Source organism: Mastigoproctus giganteus, chromosome 8 (assembly GCF_048544385.1).
Source record: "Mastigoproctus giganteus isolate SK-2022 chromosome 8, ASM4854438v1, whole genome shotgun sequence".
In the NCBI taxonomy this organism is placed as follows: Eukaryota; Metazoa; Arthropoda; class Arachnida; order Uropygi; family Thelyphonidae; genus Mastigoproctus; species Mastigoproctus giganteus.
Window position 1 is genome coordinate 217,817,976 of NC_143582.1, and position 25,627 is coordinate 217,843,602.

The following is a 25,627-nucleotide window of genomic DNA, read 5'->3' on the forward strand; positions in this document are numbered from 1 at the left end:
AATACGGAGGATGCGGAAAGGTCAGGGAATGGCCACCGCATAACCCGGAGCAATATGGCCTTAGTTGCTAATGCTCCTTAAAAAAAAAAAAAAAAAAAAATGGAAAGGTTCGGTGAAACACAAGTAGTTGCTCTTGACATCTCAAAGGCTTTCAATCGTGTTTGGCCTAAAGGTCTTCTAAACAGACTTCCATCTTATGGTTTGCCAACTGTTTTTTGTAATTAGTTATCCAGTTTTCTCCCTCTGATCGCTCACTGAGGGTGATGGTAGATGGCTCTGTTTTCTAATTTCTCCACTAATGCCGGTGTCTCACAAGGTTCAGTTCTTTCTCCTACTCTTTTCCTCTTGTATATTAATGACCTGCTTCATTGACTGGAAATCATATCCATAGTTTTGCCGATGAAAGCACATTGCATTCCACTTTCCATTTTGAGAAACCTTGCCCTGCTCAATCAGCTTCAACTTCTCAAATATCCGCTACAAATTCCTTAAATGCTGATCTCCAGGTAATTCCCCAGTGGGACAAAGATAACTTATTTGATTTCAGTCCTTCTAAAACTCAGTCTTGTCTTATATCTCGCAAAAAGGATGCTTCTGCTCCTATGTATTTCTTCGATAACACTCCAATTTCTAGTCAAAATGATATATCTCTTTTGGGGATTACCCTGACTTCTAATCTCTCTTGGCACAAGCACATTACAAATATTGCTTCCTCTGCATCTAAAAAAAACTTTTCTCTTTCTATCTCGGCATTACTTTTCTTCCAGACAGCTGTTCACTCTGTACAAATCGCAAATACACTGTACCATGGAATATTATTCCCACATATGGGGTTGTGCCCCCAAGGCCTCTCTCAGGCTTCTAGATTTCATTCAGAAGATGGCAGTTAGGTTAATTAATGACTCCTCTCTAACAGAGTCTCTCCACTCGCTGTCGCATAGACGTATTGTTTCTGCTGCATGCCTTTCCTCAGATACTTCCGTAGGCACTGTTCTTCTGATTTGGCTTCTATAATTCCCTCCCTCTCTTTCAAAACAGTCTGAACATGTGCCACCACCAGCAAACATCCATTTACTGTCCAACTGCAAACTCACAGGACCAACTTTTCATCTTCTTCGTTTATTCATTCAACTGCCGTTTTCTGGAACAACCTTCCTTAATACGTATTTCCTGAAAATTACAGTCTACAGAAGTTAGTCTAATGTCAACAAATATCTTCTCTCATCTTCTCAACCTCCAACCCAAGCTCAGTACCAGGTACTATAAGTTCTAATACCTCTCGTGTTTGGAGTTTTCATTAAAAAAAATAATGATATATATATATATAAGTGTCACAAATGAAAGTTAAAAAAAAATAAAAAATAAATAAAAAATAAATAAATAAAAAAATAAATAAAAAATATATAGATGGAGAAGTTATTAATCACAAAATGCCGAGCCTAGTTGAAGAGAAAAAAAGAGAGAAAGAATAAGAACCTATAAAAAAAAAATAAAAAAATAAAAAAATTAATAATCATTAAGTAGAATTAAATCCGAATTAATGCCAAATTAACAGGCTAATCATATGTACAAAAGCTGAAAGAAAAAGAGGGGAGGGTAATAGAGATAGGGTTAAGGGAATGAGTCTCCTGTTTAATATTTAACACTACATCCTCAGGAGTGGGATTGCAGCACAACACGTTTTCTAGCTGGACTAGGGCCAACTGTTTTTCCTTTTTTTTTTTTTCCCACTTTGTTTTCATATTTCATGTATAACATTTAATTTTAGCTATCTGCAGCTTTGCACGTGGCTACTTTTAAATGCAATCCCCACTCTTTCCCTTTAGATGGATTCGTTGCTAATACAATTTGCCCTATTTAATTTTTTCCCCACTTTCATGCACTGCATCTCTATAAATAATACGGCAAGTCAGCACTGTGTTGCCCCTAGTCCAGCCAGAAAACGTGTTGTGCTGCATCCCACTCCTGAGGATGTAGTGTTAAATATTAAACAGGAGAATCATTCCCTTAACCCTATCTCTATTACCCTCCCCTCTTTTTATTTCAGCTTTTGTACATATGATTAGCCTGTTAATTCGGCATTAATTCAGATTTAATTCTACTTAATGATTATTAATTTTTTTATTTTTTTATTTATTTATTTTTTCATAGGTTCTTAACATTCTTTCTCTTTTTTTCTCTTTAACTAGGCTCGGCATTTTGTGATTAACAACTTCTCCATCTATATTTATATTTTTTATTTATATTTTATTTTTTTATTTATTTATTTTTTATTTATTTTTATTTTTTTATTTTTATTTATTTTTTTAACTTTCATTTGTGACACTTATTTATATACATGTATCCTGTTTTGCTGCTTGGCGCATTCAAGTACATGTACTGTTTTTCCTTTTTTTTTTTTTTTTTTTCCACTTCTTCGTTTTCATATTTCATATATATATTAGATAGTATGAATCAGAGCTATGAATCATATTATATGAATCATATTGAGGTAAACTCCTCTTATTAATTTACTAATTCATATATATATATATGCACACACACACACACACACACACACACACACACACACACACACACACACACACACACACACACACACACAAACACACACACACAGTCTAACTTGGTTATAACGAGATCATGGCTATAATGAGCAAAAAGCCATAATGATTTTAATTTATGCGTATTATCATATAATCGGTCACTGTTATAATGAGTATACTACACGGATATACTGTACAAATTTTGGTAACTATGCAAACATTCTTAATTGCTCGAGTAGTCGAAAAATACAAATTCTTGGAATAGACAAAAATGAAAAAGGCGACTTACCCGCATTGGATTAGTGGCTTGTTTATGACCTTGTCTTTTCAGGGATGGGGATATACAATAGTGCATTGGCATTCCGCTTTTTGCATTACCCTATTTACAGATTGTCTTGTATTCACTGAACCATAAATTTTTTGGACCTTCTAAGAACTTTGTATGCATTTTGAGAATTCTAAAAACTTTGTTGCATTTCTGTATTCTAACAACTTTGTTGCATTTTGGGTCTTCTAAGAACTTTGTATGCAGATCACTTTACTGTCATTTTAAAGTAAAATCAGTTAGAAACAAAACCTTCCTTCAGAAACATGTCTACTAGCAAAAGAAATTGTTTCTTGATTTGCAAAAAAGTCTGCGTTATTCGCGGGTTACAACGTGGTGCAAAAAAATGTTGAAGTGTGTAAAAAAGTTTTCTTTGTCCTCTTCAACAGTATCGACATTGTGGAAGAATAAACATGTTTACATATCGGCACTGGAAAAGAACATGATCGGGGGGGAAAAATTTTTGAAAGTACAAGGTTACAAATGTTGATGAAACATTGCTTCACTAGTTCACTACGCAAAGAAGTGCTGGAATTTCACTGGATGGTTCGATCTTGAAGGCTCAAGTGGAAAAATTTGCTAAACAATTTGGACATGATAATTTTGTATGTAATAAAAGTTGGCTGGATAGATTTAAAAACCGAATACAAGCATATTACTACAAATAATATTAGTATATACTAATATTATTTTTTCTCTCTAATATTTCTTTTGTTTTTTTGAGTCTTATCTTTTTATAAAGTTATTGAGAATTAAAAAAAAAAAAAAAAAAATAGGAGGTAGATTTGACTCATCACTGATATAGTGAATAATGGTTATAACAAGGAAATTTTGTCGGTATATAATATATGCAGCAGCAACCCAAATATCAATGGCAATGAAAACTAAAGTCTCATTTCCCCCAAATGTGTCCTTGCAGATTAGGGTTGAACAATGCTTGCATCATTCTTAGAACAATCCCCCAAGGAACAGAAAGTGGTAGATAGTGCCAAAAATACTTCATTTGCAGTTCTGCCAACTGCATCTCACACTAATAGACATTATAAAACTAAAAACATAAGTTACAACTAGGAAGGCAAACAATAACAATGTTAACTGAGATGAACCAATCTTAGGTCTTCGTGCAGAAGATGACATGGACACTGGACGTCTAACCTTTCCAAGAAAGGAAAAGCCAATGCTTGGTCACCATAAACAGTCTGGTCTTAGAAAGTGAACAGAATCATCCTCATAATGGAATTATAGATGCCTTCACAGCAACATTGACATCCATGAGCTAATCAGTTATCTCCTTCAGTTAAAAATTATACTTCCTTCTAGCAAGACAGATCTGTTAGAAATAGTGCTTACTGAGGAGTAGTCATGCTCAGCCTTGAGATTCCTTGTAAGCACTTCAAATCTCCTTAGAAGCCATTGTGGCATGTATAGTGATTTGCATTGCTTTAATACTTGTTTCAATTTATCTTCCACACAAACATTTGTGTACAATTCAGGAATTAGAAGACATTGTATTGCAATTGCCATCTCCTTTCTGTTTATTAGTAGAATTTAATGGACATCATCTGTTTTATGTTTCTGCCCTGTCAGATAGTAGTAGTAGTGGAAAATGATGCAAGGAAGAAAGCTTATATAGCATCAAACAAAAAAAAAAGCACCACACACTTCTCCCATTCATACCTTCCAAGAATTTTGGTTCTTCCTTCCATCCACTTCCACAACAACAGATGGAAGCTTGTTACAACAATCAACCACCCGCTGGCTGAAGGCAACCTTCCACACAACTGTCCTGCAACCATCCTTCCTCAACTTAAATTTATGCTTCTCATGTTTGTGGTCTCAGCAAGAGGAATGCCATTCATATTCAGCTTACTCAAACCATTTGAGGCCTTAAACACCTCAGTCACATCACCCTGCAGCTGCTTAGTTTCCAGAAGCTGCAATTTTCAGAACTGAACCCTTTCTAGGTAAGGGCTCCCTTTTGTTCTCTTCACCAATCTGGTTGCCCTTCTCTGCACCCATTCCAGCAGATCTACATCCTTCCTAAAGTGAGGTCTCCAAACCTGTAAACAATACTCAAGCTATGATGTAACAACGACCTTGTACAAAGGGATAATCACCTCCCTATCCTTGCTAACAAAGTTCCTGTGTATCATTGACAAAACCTCATGAACTGGCCAGGCAGCATACCTGCTGCACTGTTCAGAGAATTTCATATCTGACTGCACAATTACTCTAGGTCTTTTTCATTTTCCATTACCTTGAGTGTTGTACCACAGTTGATAAGTTACTGTGGGATTACTGCTACACATATGTAGTACTTTGCATTTGTCAGTGTTAAACTTCAACTGCCATTTCTGAGCCCATTGACCCAATTTTTCTAGATCTTGTTGCAATAGCTCACCCTGATTACTGTTGTTAACTACCTGCCAACCTTTGTGTCATCTGCAAACTTTGACATTAAGCCTGATATACCTTCATCAATATTATTAATAAATATTGAAAACAACAATGGACCCAGCACTGAACCTTGGGGACTCCACTAATAACATTATTTAATGAAGAGCAGTTCGCATTAATAACCACTCTCTATCTTCTTCCACTTAGCCATCCCTTTATCCATAGCAGTTACGTGCCCTTAATTCCACATTACTCTAGTTTATACAGCAGTCTTTTATGTGCAACAGTATCAAAAGCCTTCCTGAAATTCAAATATGTTATATCAGGATTATTTTTTGCATTCAGTTCCTTGGTTACTGCATCATAGTAACCTATTAGATTGGTTAGACAAGACTGCCCCTTAACAAATCCATACTGTGACTGCAGTATAATTGTATTATTGTACAGATGGTCCTGCATTACTTCTTTAACCAGTGACTATTATTTTCACTGCAACAGATATTAAACTAACAGATTGTAATTACTCATGTCACCTTTTGATCCCCCTTTATGAATTGGGGATACATTTGCACATCTCCTTTCCTTCTCTTAATATGATTGGATAGATCCCATCCAACCCCAGGTGCCTTTTTAAGTTCAGCTTCAACAATTCCTCTTTCACTTTCCTTTCAGTTTTCACAAAGTCATTTAGCTCCCCATTGGAGTTTGATAAACTTCTGGCATCCCTTCCCCTAAAGAATTTGCCATGTGTGAAACTGGATACAAAACACCTGCTGTTTATCAACCACCTGAGCAGGGTCATCAATAGTTAACCTATTCACATCAAGTAGCCCAATATGTTTAAATTCCTTCCTTGTATTGTTAATATAAGCATAGAAGGCTTTGCTGCTTTTCTTTTCTTTGCATTTTGTGCCAGAGTCTTCTCATAATCTGCCTTAGCTTGCCTAACCCCCTTTGTGACTTGATTACAGACTAACTTATATCTAACATATGCTTCTGAATCACCTGATAATTTATATGCATCCCATGTACTTTTCTTCTGTCATTTGTCTAAGTAGTTAATCTGACATTCATTTAGGTCTAGGCCTTGAACAGTATTTTTTTGTTGGTATGAAAAGCCTAGTGGCTTTTATTATTACTTCCCTGAATGCTTCTCATTTAGAATTTGCTGTTGGTAACATCATCAGTTGGTCTCACTGCACAGAATTTAAAAACTGTCTGAGACCACTGTAGTCAGTTTTGCAAAAGCCTTTCCCTTGACAATAGTTATTTTTTTAATTATGGAAGAGGACAGTTCATTGAAATACTACTGGACAGACAAAATTTAGCACTAACTACTGAATAATGGCTCGTGCACTTAGATTCATTTTTAGGATCAACGTCTGCAATAGATCTCTCATTCTGCTCTCTGATCCTCTTCTCAAGTATTGAATGGATGGACAGCACTCGAAAATCCTCTTAATATCAATCACTATCCAGTAATATGTATAATTCGAACCTCTCCATAACAATAGCAACTCAAACAAATTGGAAATTTACTAAAGCGAATTGGAAAAAAAATCTTCGAACTATGTCTCTTTTGATAATCACTTCATCAAATCCTATCATATTGATCAAGTCACTGAGCACATCACAACTGAAATGCTAACATTATAATAACTGCCATTCCACAATCTCAAATAAGAAGATGTAGACGTATCAGTCAGTGGTGGAATGAAGATTGTAACAAAGTAAATAAAGAAAAACTCAGCATGGAACTTATTTTGCAATATCCTAACTTAACTTAAATGCTACCTGTTCATTACCTTATAACTAACTACTCACACTCTGAAGACAAGAATCTATAACTACCTCAATGAACAGTGCTGCTGACCCAAACCAATTTCACTTACCAGCTGCTTCAGTAAAACCCATAGAAAAAATAATACACCATTGACTCACCTCATATATCGAGTCACAAAATGTGATCAATAACAATCAGTTTGGCTTTGGAAAATAGATCATCCTTAGATCTCATGATAAAGGCTGAATCAAACAGAAATTCATTCATCAATAATCAACATCTAGTTATGATATGCTTTGATATAGCGAAAGCCTTTGATACCACAAGGATGCTCTGGCATCTTAAGAGATCTCCATTCTGTTGATCTGAGAGGTCATTTACTGTATTTTATTCAAAACTTCCAAGTTTGCTACCAGTAGATGCTCTCTCAAACTTATATACAAGGAGTTCCACAAAGCTCTTTTCTTGGTATTCCACTTTATTTGCAATACGAATAAGTATTATAAACAGTATTCCAAACACTGTTGAATTATACCTTTATGCAGATGATCTTACTATAGTCTTTCATTCTCAGAACATAAATTAGATTGTGAGGCATTTGTGGATTGCAAACATCATTAAAAAAATCCTGTGGATTCCTGGGAGAGAGAAAAAACTAATTCCTGGGATTTTTGGGAAATCCAGGAAATGGTGGTATATTAAGAGAATGGTAAGTATTTTATTGTTCAGTGATAAACCCTTTTTGAATTGGGAAAATTAATTACTGATGCCTAGATGACCATTTGTACATTGTAAATACTTTAATTGTATTCACCATCAGTGGTGGCTGTTTATTATTAAACATAATTTGGATCATGCTATTCATCAGAAAAGGACAAATAAAAGGCTAAAATATTATATTTCTTTAATTATAATTAAGTGCATTTGCAAATTAAAAAATATTATTTTCATTTTAAATATTAAAAAAAAAATTTTTTTTAAATATTTACCTTAAAATATTTAGAGTCAATTCAAAATTTTAAAAATGGTTTCTTGAAAAACATAAATCAATCAATACTATCATAAAGAAGAGTTCTCAACTTGTTTATAAATAAACCTGCTGCAGAAAAGACTCTTTCTGATTCAGTAGAAGTTGACAGAATGGTTTTCAGTGCAATAAATAAATTTTGGAGTTCTGTTCCCTGTTGTCTCAAATAATAACAGTTCTTGCTTCAAATGCTTGTTTAAATGCTGAGCCCGACATGAAAATGCTGAACAATGCATGGTTTTTGCTGCTTTTAATTTGTCTGCTATTGTCGTGGCTTGTGCAATTTCCTGACGTTCTTCTTCTTCTGAATGTGAAGAGCTAGATTGTGATTTGCCTTCATTGAAAAGCCTTGACAGTGTTATCTTTACTTCAAATAATGATTTCTTATTTGGTAAAATGGGCAAGCCAGGAATAGCTGCACAATTTTCATATTTTTTCACAGCATTTAAATGTTGAATCAGCCCAACCAAAGTTTTTCTTCTCTCAATCATTCTGTTATTAGTTTTTCATTTCCTTGGCAAATCCTGATTTTTGTTGACTTAGCTCATCAATTATAAAAGCAAATACACTCTCGCAGTTAGAAAAGTTGCATCCCGGTTACGCAATATTTTTGGGCTTATTTTTACTGGTTGAAGGAACAACAAATATCATGAAGAGCATCAAATTCTTCATTGGTTAGAGGTTGATTTTCTTTAATATCAATAATGGCTTTTGCAGCTGCTGATCGTATTCCAAAAAATTGCTCAAGCATTGCCAATAAACTGTTCTAATGAGTTTTGGAATCTAAAATTAACATCTTTTCATGACCATGCTCTGCTTTCATGTAACTTTGTAAAATTCTTGAGTGGTGACTTTGTAAATAATCTTGCAATTATTCTAACCTTATTGAGAATTTCATTAATACCTGGGACCATTTTAATGCCTTCTTCATCTATTGATGGCAATTTGATTATTTTTCTCAGTTACAGTTAACTCCTCAATTGCTGTGCTCAACTTCTTGCCTATCTCTTCTTCATCTGACTCGTTTTCTCTGCTGATATTTATGTCAGAATCATATGTATTCATATAAAGAATGCCACATACAGCAAGATGTATTCCATGAGCATAACACAAATGATGTTTGCAATTCACTAGTTTTCCAGATTTAATCATTGTACTGGCTCCATCTGTAACATAAGTAACAATGTGCTTTTGATTACTGAGATAAAATTCTTCTAGTTTAGCCTCTACTGCTCTTAGAGAACATGAATGTATACTTACCTTTAAGCAAATATTGCAGGAGGTAGATGCTGAAATGGATGACTGCAGAGCTGGCTGGTCAAATATGGCAGAAAAAGATAACATGGGATAGTTACAGAGTGATGGAAAGTACTGAAGCCTACAACAAGTACAAGTTGATCTGTAATAGTGCCACAAATAAGGTCAGGGAGGCCAAGGCTGTATATGAGAAAGCACTGGCTAAGACAGCAAAGAATGGGAACAAGTAATTTTTTCATGTATATGAATACAAAGATGTGATACTGGTGCAGGATGGAAAATATTAAATGGACTGAAAAAGTGTCAAATGTGGAAGTATTAAGATGTGTCAAAAACAAAGAAAAATTCTAGGTAGAATAAAGATGAACTAGACTCAAATGTCACGTGATTAAACATGGTGGTTTGCTTCTAGATGCCATGGAGGGGACTGTTGAGGGAAAATGCCATAGGGGAAGACAAAAAAATACCTTCATCAGGACATTGCTGGATGAAGCAGGACTTTGAAATTTTGAGGAACTAAAACAAACAGCATAGGAGAGACAAAGGTGGAGACAGCTCATCAGAGGAACTGACCAGTCAAAAGAACTGAATTACTGATGATGATGATGATGAATACAAAGAAGAAAAACAATCAGATTGGACCCTTGTGCACTGGGTATGGTAAAGCCTTAGACAACCCAGCTATTCACAAGCTGTAGCCTTCAATTCAGGTTTCAGATTTCATTGTAAATGTATTTTAAGTAATCTACTAAAATGTATATAAAACCCTATATCATTGGTTGGGGAATCGTAATGACTTAAAAATACATCACATTTTAAATAATCTGATATCAAATTAATGAGGATATACTGCAGTAACTTTAAGTTGACTTATGAATAAACACACTTGCTTCTAAAGTAGTAGTAGTAGTAGTAGTAGTAGTAGTAGTGGCACATGATGCAAGAAAGCAAGTGTAGGAGCTTATGCAGCATCAGCCAAAAAAAAAAAAAAAAAAAAAAAAAATCACACCATTCCCTCCAAATGCCTGTCCAGTTCCTCCTTAAATTTATTTAACCTATCAACTTCCACAACGACAGATGGAAGTTTGTTCCAGCAATTAACCACCCGCTGGCTAAAGGCAAATTTCCACACATCTATTCTACATCTGTCCTTTCTTAATTTGAACTTATGTCCCCGTAGGTTGGTAATCTGAACAAGTGGAAGGATCCCATCAGAATTCAGCGTGCTCAACCCATTCAAGGCCTTATAGACCTCAATCAGATCACCGCACAGGTGCCTAGTCTCCAGCCACTGCAATTTGCAGAACTTAAGCCTCTCTTGGTAAGAGAATCCCTTCATTCCCCTCACCAATCGTGTTGCTCTTCTCTGTACACGCTCAAGCAAATCTACATCCTTCCTAAAATGAGGCCTCCAGACCTGTACGCAGTACTCAAGGCGTGGCCTGACCATTGCCTTATACAGAGGGACAATCACCTCCTTTTCCCTGCTAGCAAAATTCCTATATATCATTGACAAAACTCCATGACCTGCCCTAGCAGCCTGTCTGCACTGCTCAGAAAACTTCATATCTGACTGCACAATTACTCCCGGGTCTTTTTCATTTTCTACCACCTTAAGTGTAGTACCACACAGTTGGTACGTTTCTCTGGGGTTACTTCTACCCATATGCAGTACTTTGCATTTGTCAAGGTTGAACTTCAGTTGCCACTTCTTAGCCCATCTACCCAAATTATTTAGATCCTGTTGCAGTAGCACACTGCCATTACTGTCATTAACAACCCTGCCAACCTTTGTGTCATCAGCAAACTTCGACATTAAGCCTGATATACCTTCATCAATATCATTGATAAATACACAAAACAACAGTGGACCCAACACCGAACCCTGTGGGACTCCACTAATAACATCAGTCCACGAAGAGCAGCACCCATTGATTACCACCCTCTGTCTTCTCCCACTTAACCATCCTTTTATCCATTGTAGCAACTTACCCTTAATACCATTCTGCTCCAATTTGTACAGTAGTCTTCCATGCGCAACAGTGTCAAAAGCTTTCCTGAAATCCAAGTATATGATATCAAAATTATTTTTTGCATCCAGTTCCTTTGTGACCACATCATAATAACCAATCAAATTTGTCAGACAAGACTTTCCCTTAACAAACCCATGCTGTGTTTGAATTATTGCTGCAGTCTTGTCTAGATGATCCTGCAATGCATTTTTAACCAGCGACTCCATTATTTTACCCGGAACAGAAGTTAAACTAACTGGTCTGTAATTACTCGTGTCACCCTTCGATCCACCTTTGTGAATTGGGGACACAATTGCACATCTCCAGTCCGTGGGAACCTCCCCTGACTCCAAGGATGCTCTCATAATTATGGCTAAGGGTTTGCTTAGTTGCTTTGCCGCCTCCTTTAAAATAACTGGATAGATCCCATCCACCCCAGGTGCCTTTCTTGTGTTTAACTTCAACAATTTCTCCTCCACTTTGCTCTCAGTTATTACAAAATCATTAAGCACACTGCTACAATTTGATAACCTTCTTCCATTTTCAAATTGTAATAATTCCTCACGTGTGAATGTAGATGCAAAATACTCATTCAGTTTGTTTGCTATCTGAGCAGGATCATCAACAGTCGAACCATCGATGTCAAGTGGACCAATCATATTCAGCCCCTTCCTTTTAGAGTTTATATAAGTAAAGAAATCCTTGCTGTTTTTCTTAGCATCTTTTGCCAAAGATTTCTCGTAATCCGCCTTCGCCTGCCGAACCTCCTTTGTGACCTGATTACAGACTAGCTTATATCTGCCACAGGCTTCTGCGTCACCTGATAATTTATATGCATCCCATGCATTTTTCTTCTCTGTCACGAGTCTCATTAGTTCATTTGATAACCATTTAGGCCTAAACCTTGAACGATATTTCTTAATCGGTATATAAAGTCTAGTAGCTTCCACGATTAATTCTTTGAATGCTTCCCACTTAGAATTTACTGTTTGTAACATCGTCAGTTGATCCCACTGTACAGAACTTAAAAACTGTCTGAGACCACTGTACTCCCCTTTACGGAAGCAAAAACCCTTTCCTTTACCCCTGACGGTAGTTACCTCTTTGAGTAAATCCCACTTCAGCACACTGTGATCACTGCCACCTAGTGGTTCCTTTATCTGCAAATTCTTAATACACGAATGATCACTGCTGATAACCAGATCAAGAGTGTTACTTTCTCTGGGTAAGTACCCATATCTCTGGGTACCTGGGTAAGATCCCAATTCTTGATGGCATTTACCTGACCATGTGAAATACACTATAAAGGAATACAGGCAAACCCCGTATAACACGGTACTTCTATAACATGGTTTTGCACTAACATGATTGATAAATTGTGGCAATCCTCGCACAACATGGTACTTATATAACACGGTTAGAGAATTTTGGCAAATCTCGCATAACAGGGTATTTTTGAGCTTTTGTATAAGGGAAAACCCTGCTATTATGTTGGATGTAATTTTTCAACATTTCCACTCTTTGAATCCCCACTGTTGACTCGCTAGTCAAAAAAAATTATTGAGAAATCCCTGTATTTTATTTTTTTGGGAAATCCCTTTGTTACATTCTGTGTTATTGAACTTATGGTTGTTGAACTTGTGGAAGAAGTTTAGATTTCAAAGTTTTATTACTATTGGATAGCACACCAGGCCATCCAAAAGATTTAAGTCATCCAAACATTAAAGTTATGTTTCTACCACCACAATTATACTAGGTTAATACAACTTGTTTCATTCATCCATTAGATCAAGATTATAACCATCTTTAAAACTCATTACATCAGAAAAAATCGTTACAATGGATTTTGGAAAAAACTGATTCCGAATTTATTTAAGTAGACATGGAAACATTTCTCAGTTGTGGACTGTATCAAAATCATAGCTTTATTGCTCAAAGAAGTAAAACCATCAACACTAAATGCAGGGGAAAAATGTATGGCCAAAGTCAGTTCAGGAAATATGGTCAAACCAGCAGAAAACGGAATCGGTGTAATAGTAGAACTTGCTAAGTCGGTAGGAAGGGAAGGTTTTGATGACATGACTACTGAAGCCTTCGTGGGTAGCACAGTTGATAAAATCGTCCTCCTCTCCACACCGGGTGGAAAAGACCTGAGTTCGAATCCTGTCGATGATGGGATGAATTTTTATGGGTCTTTTTCACAACGTGGCTGAGTTAGTTGGGCTCAGGGTGAAGGAAGCATGGTTTTTCTCCCGGAAACTTGGGTTTTTCGTCCAGCAAAACAGAAAATTGACCTCAGGACACACGCAATTTATAGACAATATACGCAGAGCAACATGGCCCTAGTTGCCGATGCTCCTAAAGAAATAAAATAAAAAAGGATATGATTACTGAAGACAATCAAAAATTACTGATAGAAAAAGAGGCTGGCCGGCAAAGCAGATTTGGTGGAAATAGCATCGTAGATAAACCAAATCAATTCAGAGGATAATAACGCAGATGAAAATTCTAAACTTCCAAATTTTACATTAAAAAGAATATGGGAAGGCATAAAGTTAGCTGAACAATTAGAATCTTATTTTTTGAATGCAGATTCTTGAATAAAAGGAGCCCAAAGTTCAAAAGGGAGCTTCAAAAATGCTAGTTCCATATGATGAAATTCACAGAGTTATCAAGCAAAAGCAAACAAAACCAGATTACTGATTTTTTAGAGAGCATAATATACACAAAATCTAGAATGGTGTATTTTTGGTAACGAAATAATGTATTTTTGTTAGCTTTTGGAACGTAACCCCCTTTTTGTACTTTTTCCTAGTCCCATATATCACGGCATTTTATAGGAACGTAACTACTGTGTTATACGAGGGTTACCTGTACATCAAACCTTTGTTTTGTCATAATAAAATAAAAACTGGATCAGTAACTTCTGGTGGTGGGGTGATTATGGTACAAGGGACACTGAAAATTATTTACATCAGTAATAAAGAATACAGCCTAATTTTTAAATTTTTTTCCTCGATATATAACCCCTTACACATGTTCTTCATTTTGAGGGCAAAGAGGAAATACCTGGGGGGAAAAAAAGCCTTTGTTTTGGTTACTTAAAAGCCTTTTTTTTTTCTGTTGACATTTTTTTTTTATTTTGTACCCTTTGAAGGTGTGGACACTGGGGTGTTGCAGTCATGAAAGCCTGTCAGCTATAAGTTTTCTTTGGTCAATAATATATCTAGTCAACCATAACTATTATAATCAGATCACTTATTCATTTTCACTTAAGATATATTTTGCTATTTATTTATGATATTCATATAACCTTGATAGTACTGTGGAAATGCAATAATCTTTATTACACATGATTAAAATTAACCTATCATCTATTGTTATACTTTTAGTTGCCTTTCTTTGCATTTTGTGGTCTTGTCACTCTTCTAATAAAATGAACTTTGTCATCCTAAACAGAGTTCCAGCATCTTAGGCATATGATTTCCTGATGACCACATGTTATATCATGCTCTGTTTTTAGTATTTATACTATGAAACTTCAGCATATTACATCAGTCTTTCTCTCTGAGAAGGAAGGTGCAATCATCTTTGAAACATCATTGTTATTAAGATATTGTTTCTCTTGTGTAATGTATATTGTGATGATTTAACTCTTTCAGGAGTACTTCTGTAGTTCTGCATTTTCAGCAAACTCACTCATGAAAGGGTTAATGAGGCTAAAAGTATTTTTATCATTATTATTGCCTTAACTCCATTACATCTTCAGTAGTCTTGTTCAAACAACCAGAACACTTCGTTTAAGAAGAAATCTAGTCAAGCTCTCGCTGTACAGGCATTTTACAAATACATTAATATTTGCTGTTTTAGGTAAATATTTCTCTCTAATATAATGCACTACCATGCAGTGATTTATTTAACTTCAGTTTTAAAATAAGAAGTACCTAAATGTTGATCTTAGTGAGAGTTTGAAAAATAGTTTTTTAAACATGAAGAATTATAAAATTTGATAATTTATGAAGTACATTTAAAAACTTCGTGGATTTTATTTTATTAGAAATGAGTGAACTGGTATCCTTTACAGTACAGTAGTTCTCGACTTTACGAGTTAATTCATTTCTAGTGTGCGCTCGTAAAGTGGGAATTTATTTCCCATAGACATAAGGTTAAAAATAGATAGGGGTTACTTTCTCAACAATGCAATTAGCTAGCTAATTTTTATGTTTAAACAATGATTGATTTATCGAAAGAAGTGAAAACGTAGCCTGTAAAATCAAGCAAATTATAATAATAGAGAAATTATTTACAACTTACAAATGTGAAAGAATGTTTATTCTTCATCATCATCGGCTAAATGCACTCGTTGATCACTCATTATTGGCTCGGCACTCGTCGGTTTGTTGCACAAGGAATCATCTTCTTCAGAAATGTTTCAAGAGGCATTTGTTTCCAAGATAATCTCTTTTAATTATAAATTTCACGATTGCATGCATAAGCATTTTTTAACGGCACACACAAATTGCAACTAACACGATTCGCATGGAGTAACAAGTTTACGAAGCTTAAAAAAAAGGAATGAAGAGAAGATTCTGAAAATTTGTTTTTTTTTTTTTTTTGATTGAAGATTTCAGTAAAGGGGGAAACACATTTCACCATAACAACGTAAAAAAACCCACACAATTCCAGCTATCGAGTTTACTACCTGTTTATAATTGCTTCCAGTAACGGAAAAGCCAAATAAACTGGAAAGTGCAAATTGTTTTTATTGTTTTATGGTCGTGACCTCCAGAAATGTGCTTTAGAAAAATATCATGAAGGCATTTAAAATTGATTCTTATAACAGAACATATGATAATGATGAAAGTGTAGTGCATTTTAATTATTTGAATTGGTAACTAATACAATTTACAAACCACGCTCACGACTTTTTATATGTCTTTAAGGTCACGCTCGTGACCTTAAAAATTAAATTTTAGAGAGATAAATAGCTTAGTTATACAGCGAAAATTTACCTTTCGAGATCTTGAAACGAATTACCAAAAAACAATGTGTTATTGGGTTCACCTTACGATATTTTAACAATACAATGGTGTCTCTGAAACTGATTAATATTGTAAAGCAGGGTACACTGTATTGTATAGCCACGTGGTCTAGAATGCGGTATTTATGAATGTTTAACATTCATTTTTTGCAATTAATATTCATATTTTTTCGATTTTGTTGATACTTGATACTTAGGAAAAAAAAAACCTTGTAAACTCGGGAACTCGTAAAGCGAGAACTGCCTGTATTATCCTTGAGTAGTAATGCATTTCTCCAGCACAAAGTTGCTATAAAAAATCTAAGAAGCTATTTTATGTAACTGTCTTTAGTGCTATCACTACAGCACTTTGTGCTTTTGGTGTAAACTGCTGAAATCAAATTTATTTAATTTTAAACAAATTAAGTTTATGACCAGTCATAATCAAAACTTCCACAAAAGATCAGACGTGAACTCTTAAGATACACAAAAGTAAGATTAAGTGGCATATGGAGTGGCATATAGTCATGCCTTCACACAGTTAATGTTTGCTGCCATCTATGTTTTTTGAAGTTTATTTCCTGTGTAACTGTCATTATTTGGAGTATTTATTTATCATTTACCATATCCTAGATGTAAAAACTTACCTTTGATTCATTTAGTGAAAAATGCATTTAGAAGAATGAGGAGGCTGCAATGATAATTTTGTCCTCCCTCTCCCATAGTTAGTACCTATGATTCTAGATTTTATACTTTATTTTAGATGGTTGCCACATTCACATCAACCACCATCCCCTGAAGCAGGGGGTCAGCAACCTTTTTTTGAGTGAAGATCCATTTTTGATCTATTTATTTAAAAAAAAAAAAAAGAAAAAGAGATTCCAAAGAGTCGCATAATAAAACACCTTCCCACTCTATTCCATTTCTTAAGAAATGGAATAGGGTGGGATGCTATTTTATTAAAAAAATATATATTTTGAAATATTATTTAATACTGAAAAAATGTCACAAACAAACATCCAATTAGGTACCAATTAATGTGACTTTTGCTGCTGAACTTCTTGAGAGAGTCTCTCAACATCAGGCGAGTATGCCGTAATTTTCATTTTTAAACATGCTGAGTGACTTGGATTGTTCAGACGGTTTCTTGATTTATTTTTAATATAGTTCATGTTCGAAAATATTTGCTCGCAGAAATACGCTGAACCAAAAACTGAGAGAAGTCCAAATGCAAATATTTTAAATTTATATACTTGTCCAGTAAGCTACTCCACTCATTGAATTCTTGATTAGACCAGGGTTCGAGCCTGTGACCACCAAATACGGAGGATGCGGAAAGGTCAGGGAATGATGATCACCGCATATCCCCAGAGCAATATGGCCTTAGTTGTAATGCTCTTAAAAACCAAATAACAAACAAACAACTACTTATCGAACACAATTTGGTCTTGCTTTTTCAACTCATCTATTACTGTCCATTTGTGTAGAATTGCAAGGGCAGCAGCCTTTTGCCTTTCCAAATCCTCAATTTCAGTTTTAAAGGTATTTTAGTCTTGCACTGAATATATCCTTGATTTTTAAGTCTATCTCCATTTCAAATTGTGCTTCACGTGGGCTAAAAGGTAAAGAGCTGCAGTTACATGTTCAAACAGCTGCATGTGGCTCGTGAGCCACAGGTTGGCGACCCCTGCCCTAGAGCAAACATGTTGACAAACAGGCCACATGCATTCCTCAGGTATTAACAACTTTTATAGATTAACACTGTTAAATCTACATGAAAAATAATCGTAAATGATGATTCTGAAAGGAGATACACTTATATAAAATTTTTTAAATTGTTTTTTTTTTTTTTTTTTTTGGTTTTTAGGAGCATTAGCAACTAAGGCCATATTGCTCTGAGAATACGCGGTGGTCATTCCCTTGACCTTTCCGCATCCTCCGTATTTGGTGGTGACGGGTTCGAACCCCGGTCTAATCAAGAAGCGTGTGCTACGCACTGCTGCTCCTTCCCACCTGGCTACGGAGGCGCCTAAAATTTAAATAAAATTCATAAATTATATGACCCAAATTATGAAATCTCATAACCAATGTTGGTTTAAAGGTTCTACTGGACCCTGTCTTCAGGCCTTGGAAGGAGGGTGGGGGAGGGGTGGTAGCAAACATAGTTAAAGAATGAAATTACAAAACAGATCTTGGTAATATAAAGAGTAAAAAATGACATGTAAATGTGCATTTGAAATGTGATTTAAATAATCAGAATAAATTCATAACAGTATCCTTTATTTCATTTAAAATCTAATAATGACAAACAACATGTCCTTCTTCCACACAATTTACATTGTGTAATTTCCAAGATTCCAATAATACCTGTACAGTAGATTATGTGTAAAAGCAAAAAAAACATTTGTGTAACAGAGTTGGTGAATGAAGAACTGCTATGCATACAGCCAATCTTGAATGCCCAACATTGCTGGAAGCATTATTACTATTGCAGTCTTTGACTCGGTTGTTTTTGCACTGAATGTTTTTTCTTAATAATTAATCTTAATAAATTTTACTTATACTTTCTCCACGTGGTTTGGATTTTATGAGAATTGTTATATCATCTGTTAATTTTCATTGACATGATGCTCATAAAATGTTAATGCTACTTGTACACTTCACTGTGTTTCATCAAACCTTACCATACACATGTTGTAACAATATAAACATTCCAGATGGAGACTTTAAACAGCAGCTGAAACTTTACTTTGCCACCCTGCTCAATCACAGAAATTTTAGCCTTCAAAGACTTAAAAATAAAAAATAAAGATGACTACTAGTTGTAGGTTTCAACCACTAGCTACCTGTCAGCTATTAAACTTATTAGAATATTCATACAAGATAAGCATGATGAACCTGTGACATGTTTTTGCCTTCCTTTCTCTGGGAGATATATTATATTCCCAAGAACCTTTTGAATTTACTGCATTTAATTCCCTGCAAAATGTTTATATGTTAGGCACATTTATATTACAATTTTTTTTTTTCATTTGTGTTAACATTTTTATTTATAGCAGGACTTTCTAATGTTGCCTTTATTTGAAGGCTATATTATAGCGCTGTACTGTGAATTAGAATGGCCTCAGAAACACGCACTGCAAAGGCAGTGTGTGTGCGTGTGTCTGAGGCATACTGTCACAGACAAATTAGGAAGATGAGATTATTTGTACAGGATTTGAGTAATTTTAGACTTAAAAGTTGGGTAGTTAGGTTTAAGTCTGTGAGCAGCAGGCAGTGAACAAATTGGTGTTTTAGCTGTGGGTACAGATTTTGTTCCTTTGTGTTACATCACCCAATTACAGAAGGGCCTGTGGGGATGGAAGCTGCATTAAGAAAGTTTTCTGAGGGTGTGGTAGATGATATTTGTTTTAGGACTGCTGCTGTATTGAATCAGGCCTGACTGGCATATCCCAATTTAATGCCTCAGTACTGGAGAGTATTACAGGATTTAAGAGGTGAACAAGATCTGATGGTTTTACCAGCAGATAAGGGTAGACAAATAGTTATGAACAAATGGGATTTTGTGAACAAAGCATTGTCTTTACTATGGAATCTTAGGGTGTACTTTCCAGTGAGGAGGAATCCACTTCGAGATATGGAGAGGCCCATCAATGCTTCATTGATGGATGGATGCTAGAAAGATCGGTGACATATATTGGTTACTGCATGATGTGGGCTGACACCTTCCCTGTTTTTATGGTTATCAAAAATGCTTAAACCTGGTGTGCCATTATGATTGATTATGTCCTTTAATGGATTGCCCACATTTAAGTTGCTGAGGCTTATGGTGAAAATTGTTTCCCCACTTGTTGGTAATACAGTATATATTGTAAAGGGTAATAGGAGTTTTGTAAGAATTATGCAACAAATGGAGACTAAAGTTGAAGCATTTCTGTCTTTTGATGTGGTGGCTCTATTTACATCTATACCAACTGATTATGCAGTAGATTGTTTAAAGGAAGCATCGAACAGAGATGTCACCTTGAATACTAGATGCTCATCAACTGTTTTGGATATATGTAGTGCTGTGGGACTTTGTTTGTCTAGCACCACTATGGTTTATGAAAATCAAATGTATAAGCAAGTACATAGCACAGCTATGGGTACATAGCTGTGCTATGTACTTGCTTATACATAGCACAGCTATTAGCATTATTGTGTCCAACGTTGTAATGGAGGCTTCTGAGATTACCATGCTAGTGTTCCCTCCTGTACTCATATGTATATGATTGGTGTATTCACTGTTATTCCTCAGGGTAGGGAAGGTGAGCTTTTGCCTTATTTTAGCAGGTTTTCACCCAGTTTACCTCTGAAATGGAGGTGGGTGTGTTCTGTCTTTCTTGGATATTTTGGTTAGAACGATTGGCTCACATATTAGGACCACAATTTGCAGGAAGCCTATGTGCATGGGCCAGTTCATGCACTGATGCATAAGAATAGCACTGTGAGAGCACTGATGGACAGGATATGGTCACAGTGCAGTACCTCAGAGGATAGGCAGATGGATATTAATAGGGCAAAATTGGATTCCACAGGCAGTGTTGGATTGATGTGCTAATAGTGTGGGGGTAAGAGAGGTAATAGGGAAACCCATATTGCTCATATGATGGTTACATTCCCTTTTATCTGGGCATAACAGAACAGATTTCTAAGATTCTGAAATCATATACAGGGTGATTCATTACCAGTGCGACAAACTTGCAGGAGGTGTAGGGGGTACAAAGACGAATCAGAATCACATAGCATTGCAGGGTCCGAAATGCCTTCGCCATGCGGTAGAGGACGTTGAACAGTAGGTCGCGTGAACAGCGATCCCGCTGGGAGTCAGCATTTGCGAACCGGTTCCCGAGGCAGTAGGATGGACGAGTATTCAAACGTTGAACTGGCCGACATGCACCTCGCATATGGAGCTGCGGACTATAACAGGCGTGCCACTCTGCGCTTGTATCAGGAACGTTTCCCGCACAGGTGTGCTCCTCATCATATGATTTTCGCACGTGTGCACAGAAGGTTACGTGAGACTGGTTGTTTCACGAGAGGTACCGTGAATCGAGAGCAAATGACGAGAATGCCAGACAATGAGGAGAATGTCCTACGTCTTGCAGAAGGCAATCTGAGTATGAGTACTCGAGCGATAGGCCAACGATTGGGTATTTCCCAATCCACTGTATGGAGGATACTGTCAACAAACCAAATGAGTTCATACCATCTGCAACGCGTCCAATCATTGGAGCCTGCAGATTATCCACTCCGGAGGACTTTTGCTACTTGGATTCTTCAACAGAAACGGTTCGCAAATGCTGACTTCCAGCGGGATCGCTGTTCACGCGACCTCCCGTTCAACGTCCTCTACCGCATGACAAAGGCATTTCGGACCCTGCAATGCTATGTGATTCCGATTTGTCTTTGTGCCCCCTACACCTACTGCAAGTTTGTTGCACTGGTAGTGAATCACCCTGTATTTAATATCTGCTATGTGCAACTATGGTCCTTGAGGATGTCACAGACATTCTCTCAGATATGCCAGACACGCTGTACTTGCTACCGGGGAGTCTAAAACGCTGATGGAACTGATGTTCGGGTGACACTCAAGTGAGTGAACCCAATTTCAGCGAAGTCGGGATGGTCTGTGACAGCCAAATCCTCTGCTTGCACCTTCATGATGGTGGGACTGTTAGTAATCCTGGGTATAACCTCCATGCACAGGTACATGTTGGGTGATCACCCAGGTGTGAACCAATGTAAGCAGGGGTCGAGGTGTGGCACCCACACCACATGGAGGAACGCCACCCCTCTATGTTACCAGGCAGTACTAGGTGGTAGATGACTCTCATCAACCGGTGCAATACCACCACTTTGCTTATTGGAGGCTTGAAGTGGTGGAACCCATGTTTAGTCTCTAGAGCCGGTTCAGTCTCAAGTTCCGGTCACCCCTTCCCTATCTCTTCCATCTTGCAGTATGATTGATGACTTTTGAGGTTATGTTCCTTACATTTCGAGGGTACAGCTCTAAAATGGTGTTCGTAGGCTGGCCACTAGTTAGTACACCGGACTGAACCTATTGGTAACTCTCTAGGAGGCTTCTGGATCAGCTAGTGTATAATCTTGCTACCTCTACTCTGCCAGATAGGGATTGGAGGGAGTCCGAGTAGTGTGTATGCGGGGAGCATTGTCGAGGCTATGTTATGTCAAGGATCTGGGTATATTCTTATCACGTGTACGCCATTTCCAAAAATTTCATTACTTCATGCAGCATGTCCCACCCACTTTTTCTTACTATTGAATACACCATGAATTGTCAAACTAATAGAGCAAGCTTATCTGCAAAAAGATCTAAACCTCCCAAGCACATCCTAATTCATTTCACAAATACATGTGGTCTCAATTCTAATCTCAGCGATGTCCATTTGCAGTCTGCCAAACCGCATGTACATTTTCTGACAGAATCTCAGTTATCGGTTGATTCAAATACTGCTCATCTCAGATGCCCAAATTATTCGCTGTATGATTCCTTTCGCCTCAAAGGTGGTACTTGTGCATATGTCCGTTCTGATATTCCCTGTCAGAGACATGGCAATTTGGAATCTCCTCTCTTTGATCTTCTCTGGCTTAAAATTTCTCTACCTCATTGTGTCAAATTCATCTGTTGTCTCTACCGTTCTCCCAACTCCACTAATCACTTGGAGCTCTTTGACTTCCTCTCTTTGCAACTTGACTTTCTCCAGTCCAACTTTCCTAACAGTGAGGTAATTTTACTTGGTGATTTTAATGTTTACAACTCCAGCTAGTTTCCGTTTTCTAGTCACACCGACCCAGCTTGTCGAGATGCTGAGGCTTTTGCAATTACTAATGACCTTGTACAGATTGTTCATCTACCTACAAGAATACCAGACAATCCTAATCATACAGCCAATACACTTGATCTTTTTCTCACAAACAACCCTTCTAAGTACACGGTCGAAGTGAGAGGTCCTTTAGGCACTTCAGATCACAACTTGGTGATTGTCTCTTCTCCAATAGAACCTTTATCTCATGGCTATTCCCAACCTCGTGTTGTTTGGCATTACAAGAATGCAAAATGGGATGACCTGCGAGACTTATTTTCTTCTTTTCCTTGGTCGGATTACTGTTTCAAAACTTCGGATGTCAATGTTTGCTCAGATCGTGTCAGTGAAATTATTCTTGCAGGAATGGAATCCTTTATCCCACACTCCACTTTAAAATCTCATCCTTTATCTAAACCTTGGTTTTCCAATAAATGTGCTAAGGCTGTTCAAGAGAAGAATGTTGCATATTGTAATTGGCTTGTTTCTAATTCTTCAGTTTCATTTTCTGCCTACACCTAAGCTCGCAACAATTGTAAAGCAGTTATTAATCAGTCCAAACTAGAGTTTGAACAGGCTAAGAGTAGAAAACTTGCTTCTTGCCCTAATGGTAGCTGAGCATTCTGGTCTCTTGCCAAAGCTATTAGCTGCAACTTTTGCCCATCTCTGCTCCCCCACCTCTGTCCAAACCAGATGGTTCTGTTGTCACTTCAGCCAAGGATAAAGCTGACCTGCTAGCATCCCATTTTTCTTCCACCTCATGTATTAATGATCTTGGTAAAACACCTCCCACCATTCCCAACATGCTCCATTCAATGCCTCCTGTGGTCTTCCGTCAAAAGGATGTCAGAAGGATTTTGACGAATCTTGATGCTAAGGAAGCTCCAGGTCCCGATGGTATTTCTCCACTTGTTCTCAAAACCTGTGCTCCTGAACGTACTCCTATTCTTTGTCGCCTTTTTTCACTTTCTTATTCAAAGGTGTTTTTCCTTCTAGTTGGAAATTTTCTCATATCCAGCCAGTTCCTAAAAAGGGTGACAAATCCCTCCCATCCAATTATCATCCCATTGCAATTACTTCCACTCTTTCTAAAGTAATGGAGAAATCAATTAACCGCCAACTCTTAAACCACCTAGAAACCTTCCGTCTGATCAACGATCACTAGTATGGATTCTGTCAGTGTCGATCCACTGGTGATATTCTGGCTTATGTTACCTATTTATGGACTAATTCAATGGAAAGGTTTGGTGAAACACAAGTAGTTGCTCTTGACATCTCAAAGGTTTTCAATCGTGTTTGGCATAAAGGTCTTCTAAACAAGCTTCCATCTTATGCTTTGCCAACTGTTTTTAGTAATTGGTTATCCTGTTTTCTCTCTGATTGCTCACTGAGGATGATGGTAGATGGCTCTCTCTCTTCTAACTTCCCCACTCTTTTCCTCTTGTATATTAATGACCTTCTTCAATTGACAGGAAATCCTATCCATAGTTTTGCCGATGATAGCACATTGCATTTCACTTTCCATTTTGAGAAAACTTGTCCTGCTCAATCAGCTTCAACTTCTCGAAAATCTACTACCAATTCCTTAAATGCCGATCTTCAGGTAATTCTCCAGTGGGGAAAAGACAACTTAGTTGATTTCAACCCTTCTAAAACTCAGTCTTGTCTTATATCTCGGCAAAAGGATTCTTCTGCTCCTATGCTTATCTTTGGTGACACTCCGATTTCTAGGCAAAATGATATATCTCTTTTGGGGATTACCCTGACCTCTAATCTCTCTTGGCACAAGCACATTACAAATATTGCTTCTTCTTCATCTAAAAAACTTGGTTTTCTCTTTCGCTCTCAACGTTACTTTTCTTCAGTGCAGCTTTTCAATTCGTATAAATCGCAAATCGCCCTGCCATGGAATATTGTTCCCACAACTGGGGTGGTTCCCCCAAAACCTCTCTCAGGCTTCTTGATTCCATTCAGAAGAGGGCAGTTAGGTTAATTAATGAACCATCTCTGACAGAGTCTCTCCACTCGCTGTCTCATAGACGTACTGTTTCTGCTGCATGCCTCTTCTACAAATACTTCCATGGGCACTGTTCTTCTGAATTGGCTTCTATAATTCCTGCTCTCTTTCAAAACAGTCCGAACACGTGCCGCCACCAGCCAACATACATTTACTGTCCGACTTCAAACTCACAGAACCAACTTTTCATCTTCCTCTTTTATTCATTCAACTGCTGTTTTCTGGAACAACCTTCCTTCATACTTATTTCCTGAAAATTACAGTCTACAGAAGTTCAAGTCCATTGTCAACAAACATCTTCTTTCGTCCTCTCAACCTCCAGCCTAATTTTTTTTCATTGTCTTTTTCTAGAAATGAGAGTTTTAAGAATAATGAAT

At 36.8% G+C, this 25,627-nt stretch overlaps 1 protein-coding gene across 1 annotated transcript in view; it reads left to right on the forward strand.

Moving 5' to 3' along the window:
• The window catches only part of LOC150082291 (Golgi-pH regulating cation channel), a 263,701-nt gene that overhangs the window by 173,954 nt on the left and 64,120 nt on the right, over positions 1–25,627 (forward strand). Inside the window, exon 16 of the mRNA XM_090380108.1 lies at positions 15,109–15,217. Coding sequence (XP_090236234.1) covers positions 15,109–15,217 — 109 coding nt within the window. The remainder of the gene's footprint in view (positions 1–15,108; positions 15,218–25,627) is intronic.